This window comes from Notolabrus celidotus, chromosome 24 (assembly GCF_009762535.1).
Source record: "Notolabrus celidotus isolate fNotCel1 chromosome 24, fNotCel1.pri, whole genome shotgun sequence".
Classification (NCBI taxonomy): domain Eukaryota; kingdom Metazoa; phylum Chordata; class Actinopteri; order Labriformes; family Labridae; genus Notolabrus; species Notolabrus celidotus.
Window position 1 is genome coordinate 9653232 of NC_048295.1, and position 18636 is coordinate 9671867.

Below are 18636 nucleotides of genomic sequence, written 5' to 3' on the forward strand. Positions count from 1 at the left end.
ACTAATGTTTACTATTTACTTGAATGTTTATTTTAATGTTAAAAATAATGATTAGTATTTACTTTAATGTTTACTATTTACTTAAATGTTTACTATTTACATTTAACATTGAATACTGAAGATTTTGGCATTTACATTTAACATTGATCAATAAGATTTAATGTTGAACAACATTTAGATTGAAAAATCTGATTTAACATTGAAAATTTGGACTGAACATATAGATTTAATGTTGATCTATTACGTTTCAACATTTGTCCATTACATTCAGATTGAAGGTTGAACAATAAGATTTAGATTGAACATTTTACATTGATCAATTACATAAAATAAGCTACCCACCTTGGGCTCATCTGCTTTCCTCTGGAACTGGACCAGGGCGTGGATCCAGACCTCAGAGGAAATCAAAAGGATTCAATTAAATCACATCCTTTACCATCTTTCAAATCAACCCTCAAATCATGTTACCCTACTTACCACTTCACTGGCTTCAAGTCTTTCCACCTCAAGCAAAGGACCAACAGGAAACACACTCTAACTACAACACAGAGAAAAACAAAGGCTCCATCACAATATGTCCACATTTCAGCAAGAGAGGGGAGTGAAGGGAGTGAGGGAGTGAAGTCAAGGGAGTGAGTGAAGGGAGTGAGTGAAGGGAGTGAGGGAGTGAGTGAGTGAAGGGAGGAAGTAACAGAGGAATTGAAGGAGGTACTTAACTTAACTCCCATCCATAAACCTGTGTCAGTCTCTCAGGATCTTTGACCAATGGGAGCCAGTAGTTACACCTTCAATGATCCCCCCAACATTCAAGCAGACCACAAGAAGTCAAACCACAACTAACTTCAAATCCAGCCTGGCCCACCTCCACACATCAACTCAAACTGAGATCCATCACTTGTTCATAATGTTCTGTACCAGTTCAAGAACTAGACCCAGACTCTTAACGTATAGTGACTGTGTTGACTTTTATGGGTCTGTTGTTCTAGAACTAGAGTACTTCACATATATTCACAAGCACAAAGAAATCAAATTCAAATTGCAGTGAAGGAAACACCATCTGAACCTTAAGCTAGCGCAAGCTTGACCCCCCACACTCTGCCCAAAGCAGGGTTCACAAATTCAGTCCATCTACAACAAGCTTCCAGGTCATCCACATCTAAGAGACCGACACACATTTTCGGGAGGTCCACTGAAGGGGGTCGGGACTGTAGACCTCATGGCAGACTGCATTTCCAGGATGGGTGGATCCCTCATCGGTGAGGCCTCAGGATGAGGGGGGGTGGTCTGTTGGTTGTGGGAGGGCAGCAGCAGCACATCTATGGGGGTCCAGAGTTCCTCAAAAAAACCACACATACAAAACACACACACACACACACACACACACACACATGCACACATCGTGCATTACAGGGTGTTGGGACACTAAAGCATCAATGTACAATTAACTACAATCTACACACACACCTTGGGCTCATCTGCTTTCCTCTGGAACTGGACCAGGGCGTGGATCCAGACCTCAGAGGAAATCAAAGGATTCAATTAAATCACATCCTTTACCAGCTTTCTAATCAACCCTCAAATCATGTTACCCCACTTACCACTTCACTGGCTTCAAGTCTTTCCACCTCAAGCAAAGGACCAACAGGAAACACTCTAAATACAACACAGAGAAAAACAAAGGCTCCATCACAATATGTCCATATTTCAGCAAGAGAGGGAGGAGTGAAGGGAGTGAGGGAGTGAAGTCAAGGGAGTGAGTGAAGGGAGTGAGTGCAGGGAGTGAGGGAGTGAGTGAAGGGAGTGAAGGGAGGAAGTAACAGAAGAATTGAAGGAGGTACTTAACTTAACTCCAATCCATAAACCTGTGTCAGTCTCTCAGGATCTTTGACCAATGGGAGCCAGTAGTTACACCTTCAATGATCCCCCCAACATTCAAGCAGACCACGAGGGGTCAAACCACAACTAACTTGAAATCCAGCCTGGCCCACCTCCACATGAATTCAAACCGAAATCCAGCACTTGTTCATAAATGTTCTGTACCAGTTCAAGAACTAGACCCATAAAAGTCAACACAGTCAAATACGTTTAGAGTCTGGGTCTGTTGTTCTAGAACTAGAGTACTTCACATATATTCACAAGCACAAAGAAATCAAATTCAAATTGCAGCAAAGGAAACACCATCTGAACCTTAAGCTAGCGCAAGCCTGACCCCCCACACTCTGCCCAAAGCAGGGTTCACAAATTCAGTCCGCCTACAACAAGCTTCCAGGTCATCCACATCTAAGAGACTGACACCTCTCCTGGTTCATGGACATCCTCCTCCTGTCAACGGAGCGTAGTCATCTGGTCTCAGGACAACCAGCGCTGGTTGTGGGAGGGCAGCAGCAGGACATCTATGGGGGTCCAGAGTTCCTCAAAAAAAAACCACACATACACACACACACACACACACGCACACATCGTGCATTACAGGGTGTTGGGACACTAAAGCATCAATGTACAATTAATTACAATCTACACACACACCTTGGGCTCATCTGCTTTCCTCTGGAACTGGACCAGGGCGTGGATCCAGACCTCAGAAGAAATCAAAGGATTCAATTAAATCACATCCTTTACCATCTTTCAAATCAACCCTCAAATCATGTTACCCTACTTACCACTTCACTGGCTTCAAGTCTTTCCACCTCAAGCAAAGGACCAACAGGAAACACTCTAAATACAACACAGAGAAAAACAAAGGCTCCATCACAATATGTCCACATTTCAGCAAGAGAGGGAGGAGTGAAGGGAGTGAGGGAGTGAAGTCAAGGGAGTGAGTGAAGGGAGTGAGGGAGTGAGTGAAGGGAGTGAAGGGATGAAGTAACAGAGGAATTGAAGGAGGTACTTAACTTAACTCCAATCCATAAACCTGTGTCAGTCTCTCAGGATCTTTGACCAATGGGAGCCAGTAGTTACACCTTCAATGATCCCCCAACATTCAAGCAGACCACGAGGGGTCAAACCACAACTAACTTGAAATCCAGCCTGGCCCACCTCCACATGAATTCAAACCGAAATCCAGCACTTGTTCATAAATGTTCTGTACCAGTTCAAGAACTAGACCCATAAAAGTCAACACAGTCAAATACGTTTAGAGTCTGGGTCTGTTGTTCTAGAACTAGAGTACTTCACATATATTCACAAGCACAAAGAAATCAAATTCAAATAGCAGCGAAGGAAACACCATCTGAACCTTAAGCTAGCGCAAGCCTGACCCCCCACACTCTGCCCAAAGCAGGGTTCACAAATTCAGTCCGCCTACAACAAGCTTCCAGGTCATCCATATCTAAGAGACTGACACCTCTCCTGGTTCATGGACATCCTCCTCCTGTCAACGGAGCGTCGTCATCTGGTCTCAGGACAACCAGCACTGGTTGTGGGAGGGCAGCAGCAGCAGGACATCTATGGGGGTCCAGAGTTCCTCGAAAAAAAACACACACACACACACACACACACACACGCACACGCACACGCACACATCGTGCATTACAGGGTGTTGGGACACTTCAACACCAATGTACAATTAAATATAATCTACACACACCTTGGGCTCATCTGCTTTCTTCTGGAACTGGACCAGGGCGTGGATCCAGACCTCAGGAGAAATCAAAGGATTCAATTAAATCACATCCTTTACCATCTTTCAAATCAACCCTCAAATCATGTTACCCTACTTACCACTTCACTGGCTTCAAGTCTTTCCACCTCAAGCAAAGGACCAACAGGAAACACTCTAAATACAACACAGAGAAAAACAAAGGCTCCATCACAATATGTCCACATTTCAGCAAGAGAGGGAGGAGTGAAGGAATTGAAGGAGGTACTTAACTTAACTCCCATCCAGAAACCTCTGTGTCAGTCTCTCAGGATCTTTGACCAATGGGAGCCAGTAGTTACACCTTCAATGATCCCCCCAACATTCAAGCAGACCACGAGGGGTCAAACCACAACTAACTTGAAATCCAGCCTGGCCCACCTCCACATGAATTCAAACCGAAATCCAGCACTTGTTCATAAATGTTCTGTACCAGTTCAAGAACTAGACCCAGACTCTTAACGTATAGTGACTGTGTTGACTTTTATGGGTCTGTTCTAGAACTAGAGTACTTCACATATATTCACAAGCACAAAGAAATCAAATTCAAATTGCAGCAAAGGAAACACCATCTGAACCTTAAGCTAGCGCAAGCCTGACCCCCCACACTCTGCCCAAAGCAGGGTTCACAAATTCAGTCCGCCTACAACAAGCTTCCAGGTCATCTACATCCAAGACACTGACACCTCTCCTGGTTCATGGACATCCTCCTCCTGTCAACGGAGCGTAGTCATCTGGTCTCAGGACAACCAGTGCTGGTTGTGGGAGGGCAGCAGCAGGACATCTATGGGGGTCCAGAGTTCCTCCAAAAAAACACACACACACACACACACACACACACACACATGCACACATGCACACATCGTGCATTACAGGGTGTTGGGACACTTCAGCATCAATGTACAATTAAATACAATCTACACACACACCTTGGGCTCATCTGCTTTCCTCTGGAACTGGACCAGGGCGTGGATCCAGACCTCAGAAGAAATCAAAGGATTCAATTAAATCACATCCTTTACCATCTTTCAAATCAACCCTCAAATCATGTTACCCTACTTACCACTTCACTGGCTTCAAGTCTTTCCACCTCAAGCAAAGGACCAACAGGAAACACTCTAAATACAACACAGAGAAAAACAAAGGCTCCATCACAATATGTCCACATTTCAGCAAGAGAGGGAGGAGTGAAGGGAGTGAGGGAGTGAAGTCAAGGGAGTGAGTGAAGGGAGTGAGTGAAGGGAGTGAGGGAGTGAGTGAAGGGAGTGAAGGGAGGAAGTAAAAGAGGAATTGAAGGAGGTACTTAACTTAACTCCCATCCATAAACCTGTGTCAGTCTCTCAGGATCTTTGACCAATGGGAGCCAGTAGTTACACCTTCAATGATCCCCCCAACATTCAAGCAGACCACGAGGGGTCAAACCACAACTAACTTGAAATCCAGCCTGGCCCACCTCCACATGAATTCAAACCGAAATCCAGCACTTGTTCATAAATGTTCTGTACCAGTTCAAGAACTAGACCCATAAAAGTCAACACAGTCAAATACGTTTAGAGTCTGGGTCTGTTGTTCTAGAACTAGAGTACTTCACATATTCACAAGCAAACAGAAATCAAATTCAAATTGCAGCAAAGGAAACACCATCTGAACCTTAAGCTAGCGTAAGCTTAACCCCCCACACTCTGCCCAAAGCAGGGTTCACAAATTCAGTCCGCCTACAACAAGCTTCCAGGTCACCCACATCCAAGAGACTGACGCACATTTTCTGGAGGTCCACTGAAGGGGGTCAGGACTGTAGTCTTCATGGCTCACTCCTGAGGGAATCCTCGCATGCCGGAAGTGCAGCGATGCCTCGGGGCGAGGGGATCTGGTCTGGCGGTCTGGCGGTCCAGTCTGAGCAGCAGTCCTTGCAGGAGAGGTCCTCTCAAGAGAGGACTGCTGTTCAGACTGAAGCTACTCGCTGGATTTACCCGGTTTTGACTGCTCCTCTGATTACCTGCGCCAGGTGCGCACAATGATGACGTGTTTCCGGTTAGACGCTGTCAACCGCTGACCCGGAAGCTGTCACGGCTGACCCCTCGTTGACCCCTCGTTGTTTTTTGCTCAAACAAGTTCAAAAGAAATACAATAAAAAGATAAATTAATTTATAGAAAACATGTCAAGACATTTTAAGTGAAATGTGCATTTATATTTAATAATTAGATTTGTATTTAACATTTATTTTTTATAAATACCCTTTAAATTTGTATTTAACATTTATACTTGTTTCAAGTTTCAATATTTGACTTGTTGAAACTTCTTCTTCATTATACTTATGTCTGGGTTGCTGTAACAACTGAATTTCCCCCCCGGGGGATCAATAAAGTAATATCTTATCTTATATTTACCCTTTAGATTTGGATTTAACATTTATACTTATATTCACCCTTTAGATTTGTACTTAACCTTTAGATTTATATTTACCCTTTAGATCCGTACGCAGCAAACAAAAGTCAGAAGCTGTAATTGTCAACAGCTTGGTATTTGAAAAAACTCACAGGAACACTTTCTGCAAATCAAACACATGATACATTTTTTATTAACCACTGACATGTGAACACTGTTCAGCAACCTGCAACAAACACACACACACACACTAACATTTCTCATGCTTCAAACTAACACACAGGCACACATAATGTCATCAATTATAACTTATACAGAGCTTACCTGGCTCCATAAAGGGACGGACGGACACACACACAGAGAGAAAATAAAGAGGATCTGCTGCTCTCTGGTGGTCACACTGAGTCACTACACGTCAGAGAACTTTCTGAATGTTTTACTTTGGAAGTTTCACGGAACCTCTACTCAGTTGCCTCTGCTCAGTTGACTTGCGCAGGTGGACTCGCTTACCCCAACCCTCGCTATTCCCCAGCCCTCGCTTGACCTGGCCCTCGCATAGTCTTTGCCCACGGGTCTTCGCCCTAAGCGGTCTAAGGAAGCGGGCTGAAGCAGGCAGACACTGCCTGACACTGCACTGACCCTTCCGCTATTTAATTCATTCATTGATTTTATTGAATTCATTTATTGTATTTGATTGATAGTTTTTATTTTATTTTACTCAATTGATTGATATTATTACATTTCTATTTTCAAGTCTTTCACATCACATTCCTCTCTTTCATTTTACTCTTGTATCGTTAATTTAGCTGTTGCTGTTGTTTTCTGTCTCTCTGTCTTTGTGAAGCACTTTGGGCTGCAAGCTTGAAGGTAGGGTGGGGTGGGGGACTGCTACACATCATTCACACCACATGCAGCAGGGGCAGCTCATCTGCAAGCAGACATGACTCATTTTTAGACGTTGAATTTCAGGTATCGGCTGCACCGTTCAAAAAAAAAAACACACGAGTGGGTGTTATCTGTAAAAATGTGTTTTTAATAGAGTGGTGGATTACTGAAAAAAGAAAAATCAACATAAATGAACGCCAAGAGGCAGAACTGCATCCTGGTACATGTTGTGGAATAATAAATCTTTAAAGCACAGAACTCATTTCAAAACAGATGAAAATAAAACACAAAGCCTTAAAAATAATTTATACAATCTGAAATATTATAAACCGTGAATATCGTGGCATCTTTATTCATACGTGTATTTAGCGTACCATCGCTCCTCTGAAAATAATCTATGCGATCACGTGTGGAGAATGCGGCGTGACGTCAGTGCCCCAAACGCCGCACACGTTCGCTTCAACGCTTACCCTGTGAATAGAAAAACCTCCTCGCCTGGCGGACTGCGACTCGCGTCTACAGTTTTTAATATCGCAATAATAAATATCTGGATTAAAACTGCACTTTATGAACTCAGTGAACTGAAGGTGAATTCACTCCAGAGCAAATCAAGAGGAATACTCTGTGGCTTCTTCAAACTGCTACGGCAAATCATACAAGTGTTTATATATATATATATATATATAAATGTACATTATTTACATCTTTTATTTTCATACATAATGCACAGGTAAGAGGGTTTCTATTGGGTCGTGATACAAAGGTCTGTGACGGCATGGCTTTGTAAATAGTGTCATCAGAAACGGCAAGTGGAGTCAGACCGGACGGCCTTTCGGCATCTTGCTCGGACCTCAGAGTCTTACGCGTGATGTTTGTTGATATGAAGACCCTGGAGACCCTGGAGACGTGACAAGATGCTCAAAGACCTCTACTGACTGCTTAGGCCACGCTAGAAAGCATAAGGAGGAGCCTCTACTTGCTAAGCAGCGTTTTAAGGGAGCGGGTGAGTGCGTTAGCAATGGCCGACATGGTGCTGGAGTGGCGGACCAGGGCTTTCACGCTGTGCTCCCCGGGCGCTCCCACCGTTGCGGCTTCGGCGGCTTTCAGCAAACATATGTAGTTCATGACGACCTCGTCCACCTTCGCCACGACCTCCCGCTGCTGGTGCGAGGCCGACGCTCCGAGCCCTCGCACCAGACACATGCAGGCTTCGCAGAGGCAGCACAGCACCTGGAAACTACAAGTCACGGCGAGCAGCATCTCCTCGGGAGTGCCGTGGGCTTGTGCCATCCTGCGGCACGCCCGGCCCAGCTCTTTGGACTCCACGGAGAGGAGCTGCTTGAACTGGGAGACGTCCTGCAGAGGCATCTGGGCTCCCCGGTCGCAACGCCCGATGCTGGACCTCACCAGCGCGATCAGTTCGCTTGCGTCGCGGCGGACGTCGGTGAAGCCGGAAGGGAAGCCGTACATGCGGTCCTTGAGCGCGTTGATTCTCGCCAGACGGTCGCTGAAGCTCATGTTGTTGAGGACCTCCCCGTACAGCTGCTCCCCGGCCGCATCCAACGCCGCGCCGCACGGGAATATGGCGGATGCGGCGGCGTTATCGCAGGTGTTGATATCGCTACCGCCGCGGCCTCGTCTGGGCCGCTCCCACTCCGCGTCGTCCTCCTCGCCCTCGCACTTCCGTTTGAAGAAGCAGTAGCTGAAGGGCCCGTTGCATCTCCAGGGACTGGTGTCCAGTTTTTGAGAGCCCTTGACGTGTTTCCCGTCTTTCTGCAGCGGGAACGCGACGGAAGCCCTTCTGCAGTCCAACCTGCTGCCCGAGGACCAGCAGGAGGTGTGGGAGGACACGGAGCCCTGGGAGTAGCTCTTGGAGAGCCGCTTCCTCGCTTGCCTTCGCTGGACTTTCGTCTCGCCTTGCTGGGGCACGGACGGCGACAAGGGCTGCTGGCTCCTGCTCCGAGTGGGCTTATCGAACAGGACCTCCACGCTACCGGAGCCGGCGGTCACGTTGCTGGAGCTCCGCTTGAGCTCCCGACCCCGCTGCAGGCTACTGCTCAAGGAATCTGGGGCTAGGGTAAGAGTTTGAATGTGGTTCTGATTGGGCCGGTACTGCGTGGAGTCCTGTTGGCATCCTGAGTTGCTGGAGCTCGTGTTGGCTTGCACGGGAAGAGGCAGCAGACAAGGAGGAGGCGGTGGAGGAGGAGGCGGGGGAGGAGGAGGTGATTGCGGGTTACGGTTTGGGGAAGTGATGCAAGCCCTTGGACCGGTTGAGGTCTGCCTGATAAAAGCTGAAGGGTGGTCTCCTTTTCCCAGAGACATGGTGTTGTAGTCGGGTCGTTGACCGCTCGCGTTCGGGGCCGTAGAGAAGCACAGAGAATCGCTCGGACGCTGATGCGAAGACTGACGGACCACGTGCTTCGTTCTCGGTTCCGATCGGAACCAGTCGTCCGTCGTGCCGCTAGGTTGGCTCCTTGATCGAGGTGGAGCCCGGCTGCTGTTACCCCCGTCCTCCATGAATCTCTCGTCCGGGCTGATACAGCCCTCTCCTTTATACATGGACAGAAACTGCTCCTGGTCCATACCGCTCCTCTCCAGCTCACTCTCCAGACCAGAGAAGGAGCTCCTCCTCTCCGAAGTGCCCGGCCTGAAGTCCAGATTGTCGTTCAGAGTCTGAGAATGCATCTCCGGGCTTCTCTTGAGTTTGGCGGGGAGTGTGGCTGAATGGTAAGACCGCTGGTTCTTATTGGCGAGCGGCATGGGGGCAGAGTTAGGGGTGAGAAAGGGGGACGACGCAGAGGAAGGCATGCAGGGGCAGCGGGCGATGGTGTTCCCTCTGTTCTTCACCATCTCGACGAGCTGAGGGTTGCTCGTGATGAAACGCCTGGTGTCCTTTTTGACGGCCGCGCCCATGCCCGCACTGTGCAGCTTCCCGCCCTGATGCATCTGGCTCACTGTGAGATAGTTGATCAGCTGCCTGTAGGCCTCGCTGCCCTCCTTCTGGTTCAGACTCTTCAGGCTGGCTTGTTGTTTCGGGTGCAGATCGTTGTGAGCCTTCTTCCCGGTACCCGTCGACTCTTTATGCTTTGACGGCGTTGCGGACGAGGGGCGGGCCGGTTCGGGAGCGGGAGTGGGGGCGTGGATGTTCGGCAGCATTTTGCGGAGGAGGGCGGGATCTGCGTGAGGGTGTGGGTCCTTTCCCTGAGCGCTCTGACCGGGGACCCCGCGAGGGACTCCAGGTTTGTTGTCGTCGTAGTTAAACACCCTGAGCAGAGATGAAGAGGAACTGGAAAGAGGGTGCCTTTGCAGGTGGTGATGCTTTGACTCATAAGGACCAGGACCCAGAGGGGAGTCTGTCGGGGTGGCGCACGCACTGCTGTTTGTGCTGCCTCCAGCATCCAGAGAGGAGCACAGAGACCCCTGAAGGGAGCTCTGGGCCTCTCCTTGCAGGTTTGAAATCCTTTTCGCGAGATGGTACTCGCACAACCGGGCAACGCTCTGCTGTCTGGACATAGGAGGGTGGTCGCTGTGTGAATCCGACCCCTGCTCGGACCCCCCGGATCTGGCTTTTTTGGTCGGGGACAACAACGATGCTACGACTAGATGTTCTTCTTGATCCGCGGCACCGGCTCCGTTATCTGCGTGACGGTCCGCCATGTTGACGGACTCTAACGGCCGATCGGAGGTAGCGGAGGAGGGGCGGGGGTTTCTGTGATGGTCGTGGGCGTGGCTGTTCATCCCGAGGCTCTCTGCTGCAGAGTTCTCAGCCATAAAAGAGTTCTGTCGTCTTTGAAACTCCCCTCGCTCGCAGAACGACGTGCGCTGGTCCAAGTCCAGCCGGCCGCGGCTCCCACTAGTCTCCCCTCGATACCCGTCCCTTGTGCTGAAGGTGTTGTACTTCCCGCTGGAGTCTGCAGACTTCTTGTGATGCTTGCCCCCCGGTGTCGTTGAACTGGGGCGCTGCAGAGTGGCCGAGAGGTTCGCGTGGGCCCTCATCTCCGAGCTCTCCTGTCCCGTGGTGGGGACGTCCAGCAGAGGGCTCCGTCTCGGAGGAACCGCAGGAGGCTGAAGGTGGCGTGTCGGACTACGAGGTCTTTTCTGTATCGTCCCGGTGGTGCTGGGCGAGACGGGGAATTCGGTTTTCTCCTCGAGCAAAGGTTGGTACCCTTCTCTCGTGGCGACCAGGAGACGCATGTGGCTCTCGCTGAGCCGGTGAGTAGCAGCAAGTTCGGAGATTTCCGTCATCTCGGAGGAGTTGGTCTCGTTGCCGGAATCAGAGGAGGGCTCCGGGCTGAAGCCCCGAGAGGCGTAGGCACCTGGAGGAGAAGAGAGATGAAATGAGTATTTCAAAATACAGTGAACAGTTGCAAGAAGTGTGCTTTTAATTTGGCATCCCATGATGCACAAACCAGTGTTTCTTACAAACAGAGCAGACCTGCACGATCTGAGTAAATATGCAAAATGTCCCTCCAAAATAAACCCCAAAGTCTAACCAGGTGAAATGTCTGCATGAAGAGACAGAAATCATCACTTTTTAAAATGAAGTGATAAATTCAGACTTTTATGCTGTGACATTTTGCAGCCTTAGAGAGTCACAGGGTGCTAAAAACATGGGATGGAGAGAAGGTAGGAAAGACAAAAATAAATCCAAGCAAAAGGGTGAAACTTTGTAATTTAATAATCCACATTTTCTATAAAAGGAGGAGCAAAAACATGTCTGACAAGGAGAGATGATGTACCGTAAAACTTCAAATAAAGGATGTAAGACAGGGTCTCTTTTGCTGGCCTGGTTGCAAAAAGGCTCAAAACAATGAACCACGACATCAGTCATAAACCGACCTGGATGATGATGATGGTTTGGGGGCGGCGGCGGCGGCGGAGGCCTCTGTTCAGACACAGACAGAGCCTCCAGCGCCTGCAGAGTATGCACTACCGCGTTCTCCAGCCTCCTCTCCCCGGCCCTGCTCCCCTCCGCCTCCCCGTGCGTCGGAACGGCGTCAATCAACGACACCGGGATGTCGTCGTTGTCGTGCGTGCTCAGCGGCCTCCCCTCCGGTGCCGTGTCCTCGTCCGAGCTGTCCCGGAACCCCGGCGGCGGCGCTGCGATGGCGAGGTTCAGCGTCTCCAGCAGCGTGTCGTCCTCGTCCTCGTCAAGGCCTTGGTCTCCTTCGGGAGGAGGCAGCGACGTGAGGTCGATGATGTCGTCGGTGGAGCCGGAGATCTTCAGGAAGGTGGCTTTGCCGGCTGCCGTGGCTAACCCTCCGCTTTGGTGCCCGCAGTTCTCACCTCCGCCCTCTCGGTCCTCGCAGACGGGCGTCCCCCCTGTGGAGTCCTCCTCACAGGAGGCGTCGTCGTCGTCCTCTGCGTCGTCTGTCGTGTCTCGATAAAAAAGATCCCTCAGCACCGGCTCCTCTGCGCCCTCCTCCGTTATGATGTTACTGTAGACGTGAGTCAGACCGCTGAACTGAAACGGCACCCTGTCCTGTCCCCGGAAGTCTGAGTTATTGTGCAAGTAGGGCGGTCTGTGGTCCGGCCCCTCGGGGCTCTCTAACAGTCGTTCGTAGCCCAAGTTCTTCGGTTTAGTCAAAGGTGGGTCGCCCCCGAATATAAATGACACTTTGGCGCTGCGGGGCGAGTCTTGAGTTTTGTGTCTGGTCGCAGGAGGGAGAGGAGGAGGGACAGGACTTCCTCGCCCCCTGAGGTCTCTGTCAGGGTTTTGGGGTTCATGGAAGTACGGAGAGATGTTGTTTTCTCTCTGCCCGTTGTCAGAATACTGCGAGTCCCTGTTGTAGACCTCTCCCTGGATTTGCTCCTCGTTGTAGCCTAGAGATGTGCTGTACGGCCACTCCAGGACCCGATCCTGACCTTCAGACCGGAGCAAAACAAACCCTGATTAATTCACATGTTCAATATATTTAAGGGGGCTCTACTTTAAGACTCTTGAGGTTTTATACTACATTGCAAAATTATTTCTAGACCCTGAGTCTGTTTTTCATGCTCACTGATATCATCCCCGGTGCTGTTGCAGTGTGGCACACTGAAGATGGACCTCCTTGCGTCCACTAGGAGGCGGTAGTACCCTGCTGTTAAACAGGCCAGGTTCATGGCTTCGCTTGAATCCATGATCAGCGTGATGGGCTGTGCAGAGTCATCACAGAGACAGAGAGGTAGATAGAGCAAGAGATATATGTTATAATTCTGCAGGGTAAAGATGACGTTCGTTTGCACTCAGACAGACCCGACTCACCCTCACGTCCAGAACGTGCAGCTCCAGCCGGACGTTGGTCTCGTCCTCGGTGAGGATCTCGATGCGGTTGACGTGGCTGAAGTCGGCCAGCAGGGCCACGAGGTTGGTCCGGGCGTTGATGACGTGACTGATGCCGTAGCGAGGGCCGACGAGCAGCGTCACGTCCGTCTGCTTCTCCCCTTGCTGCAGAGAGTTTCATCAAAGTGTTAAAAACAAACCAAACGTTTTCTTCTCATGAATTTTAAACATCTCTTTCAGCCTCACCAGCAGTATGGATTTGAACTCCCTCCCTCCGTACAGTCGGAGTTCACTGAGGTACCTCAGGTAATGCACCTTGGCCTGCAAAGCGGTCAGCTGCAGAGAGAAGAAGAAGAGCAGAGACACACATTAGAGAGCATTTAAAACCACATCAACCTAAACACGCGTCTGTCTCCTAATGTCAGGATGTGAGGCCGTTTGGAAGTGGACCACTGACTCTCTGTTACATCCCATTAGATCATTTCAGTCTGAAGTGAGCCGGAAAGACCAAGGAGCTCAGGGACTCCAGAAAGGTCTATGGTTAGTAGCTTTAATGGGACAGGAAGAGTTAAAGTAAGCGACAGGGATAGTGATAGATAGAAGGCGTGTATGTTAACTGTAACTATTTACTGAAGAGTTACATTTTAAAGCAGGATCACATGAACGTGCCTCACTCTTTCTCTCCTCTCTCGCTCCTTAATCTCACACCGAGTCTGCTCCGGTGATATTCTGCCTCACAGCCGGTCTGAGAAACAAAAGGCTAATGAAACGTCTGACCTCGCTGGTTAGAAAGCAGACGTCTCTATTAAAAAATCATCCCAGTCTTCAGCACGGCGCCTGAAGAGCGTGAAGGCTGAGTGATAACTGATGAGAGAGCGTCAGCGTCCTCCGGTTTATTGGTGTTGCTTGGTCGTATCTTCCTCTAATGAGTGTGTCGGCTAACGGCTGTGAATGCAAATGAGGAGCGGGGACGACGTGGAGGCCGAGAGGGAGACGATCGATATCTGTGACATTTGACGGACATATTTCAGACGTCGTACACATGAAGCTTTTAAAGGAACATGACATGCAGGCGTATGAAAGTCAGGCGCAGGGAAATGCTAATCTGATGAGTCTGTGCCAGCTTTAATGAATGATTTCAGGCTGAGGGATGAAGACCTGGTGAGTCATGAGACTCACCCCCCTACTCTGGTAGGTTACGATTGACAAGCACCTCATAAAACCCAACTTAAAAGAATCAGAACTATCCCTTTAATTGCTCAGCTAAACCGACACACCCTCTTTAAACTTATCCCAAACCTCCTTAAAGTAAACCACTCCCTGAAGTTTCTCAGGTTATTTTCTTACAGTCTGAGAAAGTTTGATGTCTGCTTGTTCTATAACACACAAGTTCACTTTATCAAAGCTCCAAAGTTCCACTAAAGTTGGTTCATCAGCGTCTGACTGGAACATGTGTGTGTGTGAATCTGAATATCTGATTATGCACGCTCCTCTTCCTCATTATTATTCAAGGCCTCGCTTGACAAAAGGTCTTAGGTTGACAAGGGTGAGAACCTTTACAAGGTTGAGCATGGCGGCGGTGAGGCTATTTTGGGATATTGCATCAGAAAGCAGACAGGCAGTGTGTGTTTGCGTGCATGTGTGTGTGTCAGAAGTTTATTAACAAGGGCGAGGAAAGACAAAGACAAAGAGAGGCTTACTTTTTTCCCTGGAGGCACGAGGTTCTGGTTGGTTTTGAGGATGTGCGTCAGAGCTTTCTTGATGTTCTTCTCTTTCATGCTGGACAGCACGACGGGAGGCAGGAACAGCGACAGACCCCACTCCTTTCTGGAGAGAGGGGAGATTGATTTCAGGTCTAACATGAACCCATAGGGAGAGAGAGTGCTTTCAGCAGCTCTGGGTTGAGTGCTCGACGGCAGGAGCTAGAAATTAGACGACTTTTGGACAAGCTGTCAATTACAATTACAGAGCAGAAAACAGAACAGGGGGAGGACTTTGTGTTTGGCACCCTTTGAAAAAACAGGAATCATTTACAGATCATTTCAGGAACTTGCTGAACTCAAAGGGAGACTTTCTCTGCTGGACTCACCCTGACACTGGCTGCACAGTCCGCCACCTTACCCAAGAGTACACAGACGCCTACAGATCTCTGCATCAGTCATTCAATGTTTCTAAAATGCATCGACACGAGAACTTACTGGATGTATTTGAGCGACACCTTCTGAGTCTGCCTCGTCGTCATCGTGAGGATGTACATTTGCAAGGCGGCCAATCTCAGCGCGGCGTCGTACTTCAGCTCCGGGCCGAACCTTTCCAACACCACGTCGTTGCAGCTCTGCGAGGAGGAAGTCAGAGAGAATATTGCATTAGAACCCCGGCCTCTGAAGTGTGTTTGATGACGGCTTCGAGGAACTGGAGCAGCGGCGCGCTCACAACAAGCTGGAATAAGTTTTTCTTAAGGTCTGAGGCCTCTGAGGCTGGAGACTCCTTCAAAGGGATGAAGTCCCTCAGACGCACTAAAGACTGATCTCTGACAGGAAGGATGTTTAGCTGTGCTTCTCCAGGGCTCGTTCGCTTCAGTAATTATCAAAGACTGAACTTTATTGTTCAGAAGATTACTTTATATAGAGAGGGTTTCTTTTCAGGAGTTCGCTTCACCTGTACATAGAGGTATTCAAACGCCACCGCATCCCTCCGCAGCAGCTCCACGGGGTCCCGAGGCATGAAGCTGACTCTGAAGAAACATTTCATCTTGTCACAGCCGGGCCTCTGAGTCACCTGGAGGGAGAGGAGAGAGGACATCGATTACAGGGCTGATGGATGATCGGAGGCATTGACACACGCTGGGATGAAGAAAAAGGAGCGGGGAAAACACACTACAATCATTACTCGGTAAACAAAGATGACACAGTGAAGTCAAGCAGATGCCTGAGTCAACTGAGGAGCAGGACAGTGGGTGCAAGAGAGGAAGAAGTAGTAGTGTAGAGTCAGAGCGAGGGGGAGGCACGCAAATAATAGAAGAATAAGAAGTAGTTCTATTTTTAGATGGCTGGTTTAAGAGGAGTAGTAAGATGGATGGAGTAGTAAGATGGATGGAGCAGTAAGATGGAGGTAAGTTGTAAATAATAGATTTGCTGTTACAGTATTACATGTGTTATAACTTTTCTCCTGATATCATGTCACCAGTACAACTGGACAATGCTAGCATGACAGTTGTGAGTACTAACAGCAGCCATGTTTGTTTGTGTTTTTAACTTTCACTATGAGAATGTTTTGGTGAGGACTGGTTTTGAATCAGTCATGATCATATGGTCGTGAATCAGCAGCGCTCGTGCATGTGAGCGGGGTGGGGGTGGGGGGCGTCGTTTTGGAGGAGGGGAGGGGTTAGATGGAGTCCTGAGGAAATGCTACATTCAAATTCATGCTAGTTTACCGAGCATTTTTTCTGTAGCTTGTTATGGAGCATCATTGTTGAAATTTCATGTCATGAATTATCGTGCGCAGACCTTCAGAAACCTTTAGTTTTCTGCATGTTTTAAATGATGATCTCATGATGCCTGCTCTGTCCTTAGGGATAACATTTCTCTGGTGCATTATTAATAATAATAATGCAACAGGAACTTCACACCTTGAAAGCTTGTTTGTGTAATTCAGCAGCAGCACTCTACTTGCAGAGCTTTTTCTGCATATTTGATTCCATTTCTTATTCAGGACAAAACCACAAGATCGGCATCCTCTTCTAAATATTGATTAGGTTTTATAAATAATTTAATGTACACGTGTTAAAAGGGCAAAAGAGTCTATTTTCTAATCCTGGGACTGCCTCCTCTTCTGCTCTACACCTGCCCCCCTCACCGACTCTCAGGTGCATCACTGTACAGACTTTTATAACGCATGTCATCTGCCATCGTGTGTCACGCGCAGGGCTCCACATCACGCCTGTGTGGTCTGAATATTAAACTGATCCCCTTGTGATCCTGTAACCTCATTAGAATGGAGTGGGCCCTGTGGGTGAGAGTGTGTGTGTGAGTGAGTGTGTGTGAGGAGGAGAATAGGTGTAATGTGAGCTGTCGCCCCTGCTGTGCCAGTACTGATAAATGACAGTAAGGTCCAAATGCTGCTTGAATACTGAGCAGGAATGTGTGTGTGTGAGTGTGTGTTTCTCAGACACTAAAGGAGACGAGGAAAGTGGATGAGGAGCACAACAGCAACTCCTACCTGAGTAAGCATCTCCTGTTCGTGCAGGAGAAGCAGTCTGCTCCCGGAGCCTTCCTCCCTCTGCTCCAGCACCAGGGAGAAGTGCTCGATGCATTTGATGGACAGCTTCTCTTGCAGGGTCAGGATCACGTCCTGGAGTCAACACAGCACATGAATATTTAACGTGACGAGCTGCTTAATCTCTGGAATGATGCAATACCTCCAAACACACAAGGTGAGCTGACTTAAACACACTCTTTCCTTTTCAATCAATCAATGCAGTGATACATGTTCACCTGGAGTTGACAGTATTCTTATTTGGGTGCGAGTATAAACAAAGTGCACGGCATACCGAGGAGCTGCTCTGAGTGTGAGTGAAGTTTGGGTTTAAAGTGAGTCACAGCTTGAGTTCAGCGCAGCGAGACAACAATGCCACTACACATGACCTCCGCACAGAGTCACAGCATCTGGATTCAGAGCTGTACGTTCGCTTCCTTCACATGCAAACAAAAACAAAAAGATGTTTACTTTCTTTTCGCCTCAAAAGATGAAGATGTAGAAACACTGTGCAACCGCTACAGCTTTGAATACATGGATAAAGTTCCACTCCCCTGAACTCACTCAGCTCTGTCTGTGTAAACTGAGAGTAATGTTAAATATATCCTCCATGATGTTTATCAGTAAACTGACATTTTTGACATATTATCAGCAGGAAGAGGTGAAATCATAAACTTAAAAAATACTCCAGACTTCTTTCTGTGGATTTATTTCAGACAATGTTATGTGCATGACCTTGTCATCCCTGGTGTCGCTCTTATCCTGAATTAATTAACATTTTTTTGTTTTTTTTAAAAGTTTTTGGCCTTTTGTCCTTTCAGGACAGCTGAAGAGAGACAGGAAGTGTGGGGAGTAGAGAGTGGGGGAAGACATGCAGGAGGTGGAGGAGTCGAACCAGCGACCCCTGCGAAGAGGACTGTATGTAGCCTCTGTACGTGGGGCGCTTAGACCGCTAGGCCACCAGCGCCCCTATTAATTACCATTGTTAGCAGGTTTTCGACCAATCAGAATCAACACAGTGGGATAGGAATTCAGATGTACAGGATTAAGTGGTTAAATAATCCTTAGTCTGTTTTGAAGGTAATGTTTCTGTCACAAAAATACTGCAACACAAAAAAAATCAACAATTCTTCCAAAATATTGTTTTGACTTCCACCTATTATTTTAAATTAGAGTGATTTTAATATCAAATAAAAAAATACAAATAAT

At 48.2% G+C, this 18636-nt stretch overlaps 1 protein-coding gene and 3 long non-coding RNA genes across 12 annotated transcripts in view; all 4 read right to left on the minus strand.

Moving 5' to 3' along the window:
• Window positions 1-131: 131 nt before the first annotated feature.
• Window positions 132-5133, minus strand: LOC117808046. 4 transcript variants are annotated; one of them, XR_004630110.1, is made up of 5 exons: window positions 4946-5133; window positions 4701-4755; window positions 4567-4617; window positions 478-1316; window positions 132-393 (listed from the first exon to the last, which is right to left on the minus strand). It is a non-coding gene; the product is annotated as an uncharacterized LOC117808046 (long non-coding RNA). The 4 variants fall into 4 exon arrangements; XR_004630112.1 differs by lacking the exon at window positions 4946-5133 and having other exon boundaries at window positions 478-538; window positions 718-1316; window positions 4701-4911; XR_004630111.1 differs by lacking the exon at window positions 4946-5133 and having other exon boundaries at window positions 478-534; window positions 713-1316; window positions 4701-4911.
• On the minus strand, window positions 1314-1700 carry LOC117808048. Its single transcript, XR_004630114.1, has 3 exons — window positions 1599-1700; window positions 1465-1515; window positions 1314-1335 (listed from the first exon to the last, which is right to left on the minus strand). It is a non-coding gene; the product is annotated as an uncharacterized LOC117808048 (long non-coding RNA).
• Window positions 1830-3496, minus strand: LOC117808047. The gene is made up of 3 exons (XR_004630113.1): window positions 2661-3496; window positions 2527-2577; window positions 1830-2412 (listed from the first exon to the last, which is right to left on the minus strand). It is a non-coding gene; the product is annotated as an uncharacterized LOC117808047 (long non-coding RNA).
• A 1902-nt stretch (window positions 5134-7035) lies between the features above and the next one.
• Window positions 7036-18636, minus strand: part of LOC117808315 — a 201733-nt gene continuing 190132 nt past the window's right edge. For 4 of the 6 annotated variants that reach the window (XM_034677988.1, XM_034677989.1, XM_034677990.1 and 1 more), the window contains 9 exons: window positions 17392-17523; window positions 15832-15951; window positions 15372-15508; window positions 14874-15000; window positions 13420-13509; window positions 13156-13338; window positions 12911-13046; window positions 11748-12773; window positions 7881-11224 (listed from right to left, as the gene is read on the minus strand). In XM_034677988.1, coding sequence (XP_034533879.1) covers window positions 7881-11224; window positions 11748-12773; window positions 12911-13046; window positions 13156-13338; window positions 13420-13509; window positions 14874-15000; window positions 15372-15508; window positions 15832-15951; window positions 17392-17523 — 5295 coding nt within the window. Of the gene's footprint in view, window positions 11225-11747; window positions 12774-12910; window positions 13047-13155; window positions 13339-13419; window positions 13510-14873; window positions 15001-15371; window positions 15509-15831; window positions 15952-17391; window positions 17524-18636 lie in introns of all 6 variants that reach the window. The other 2 variants (XM_034677986.1, XM_034677987.1) reach the window with 2 other exon arrangements.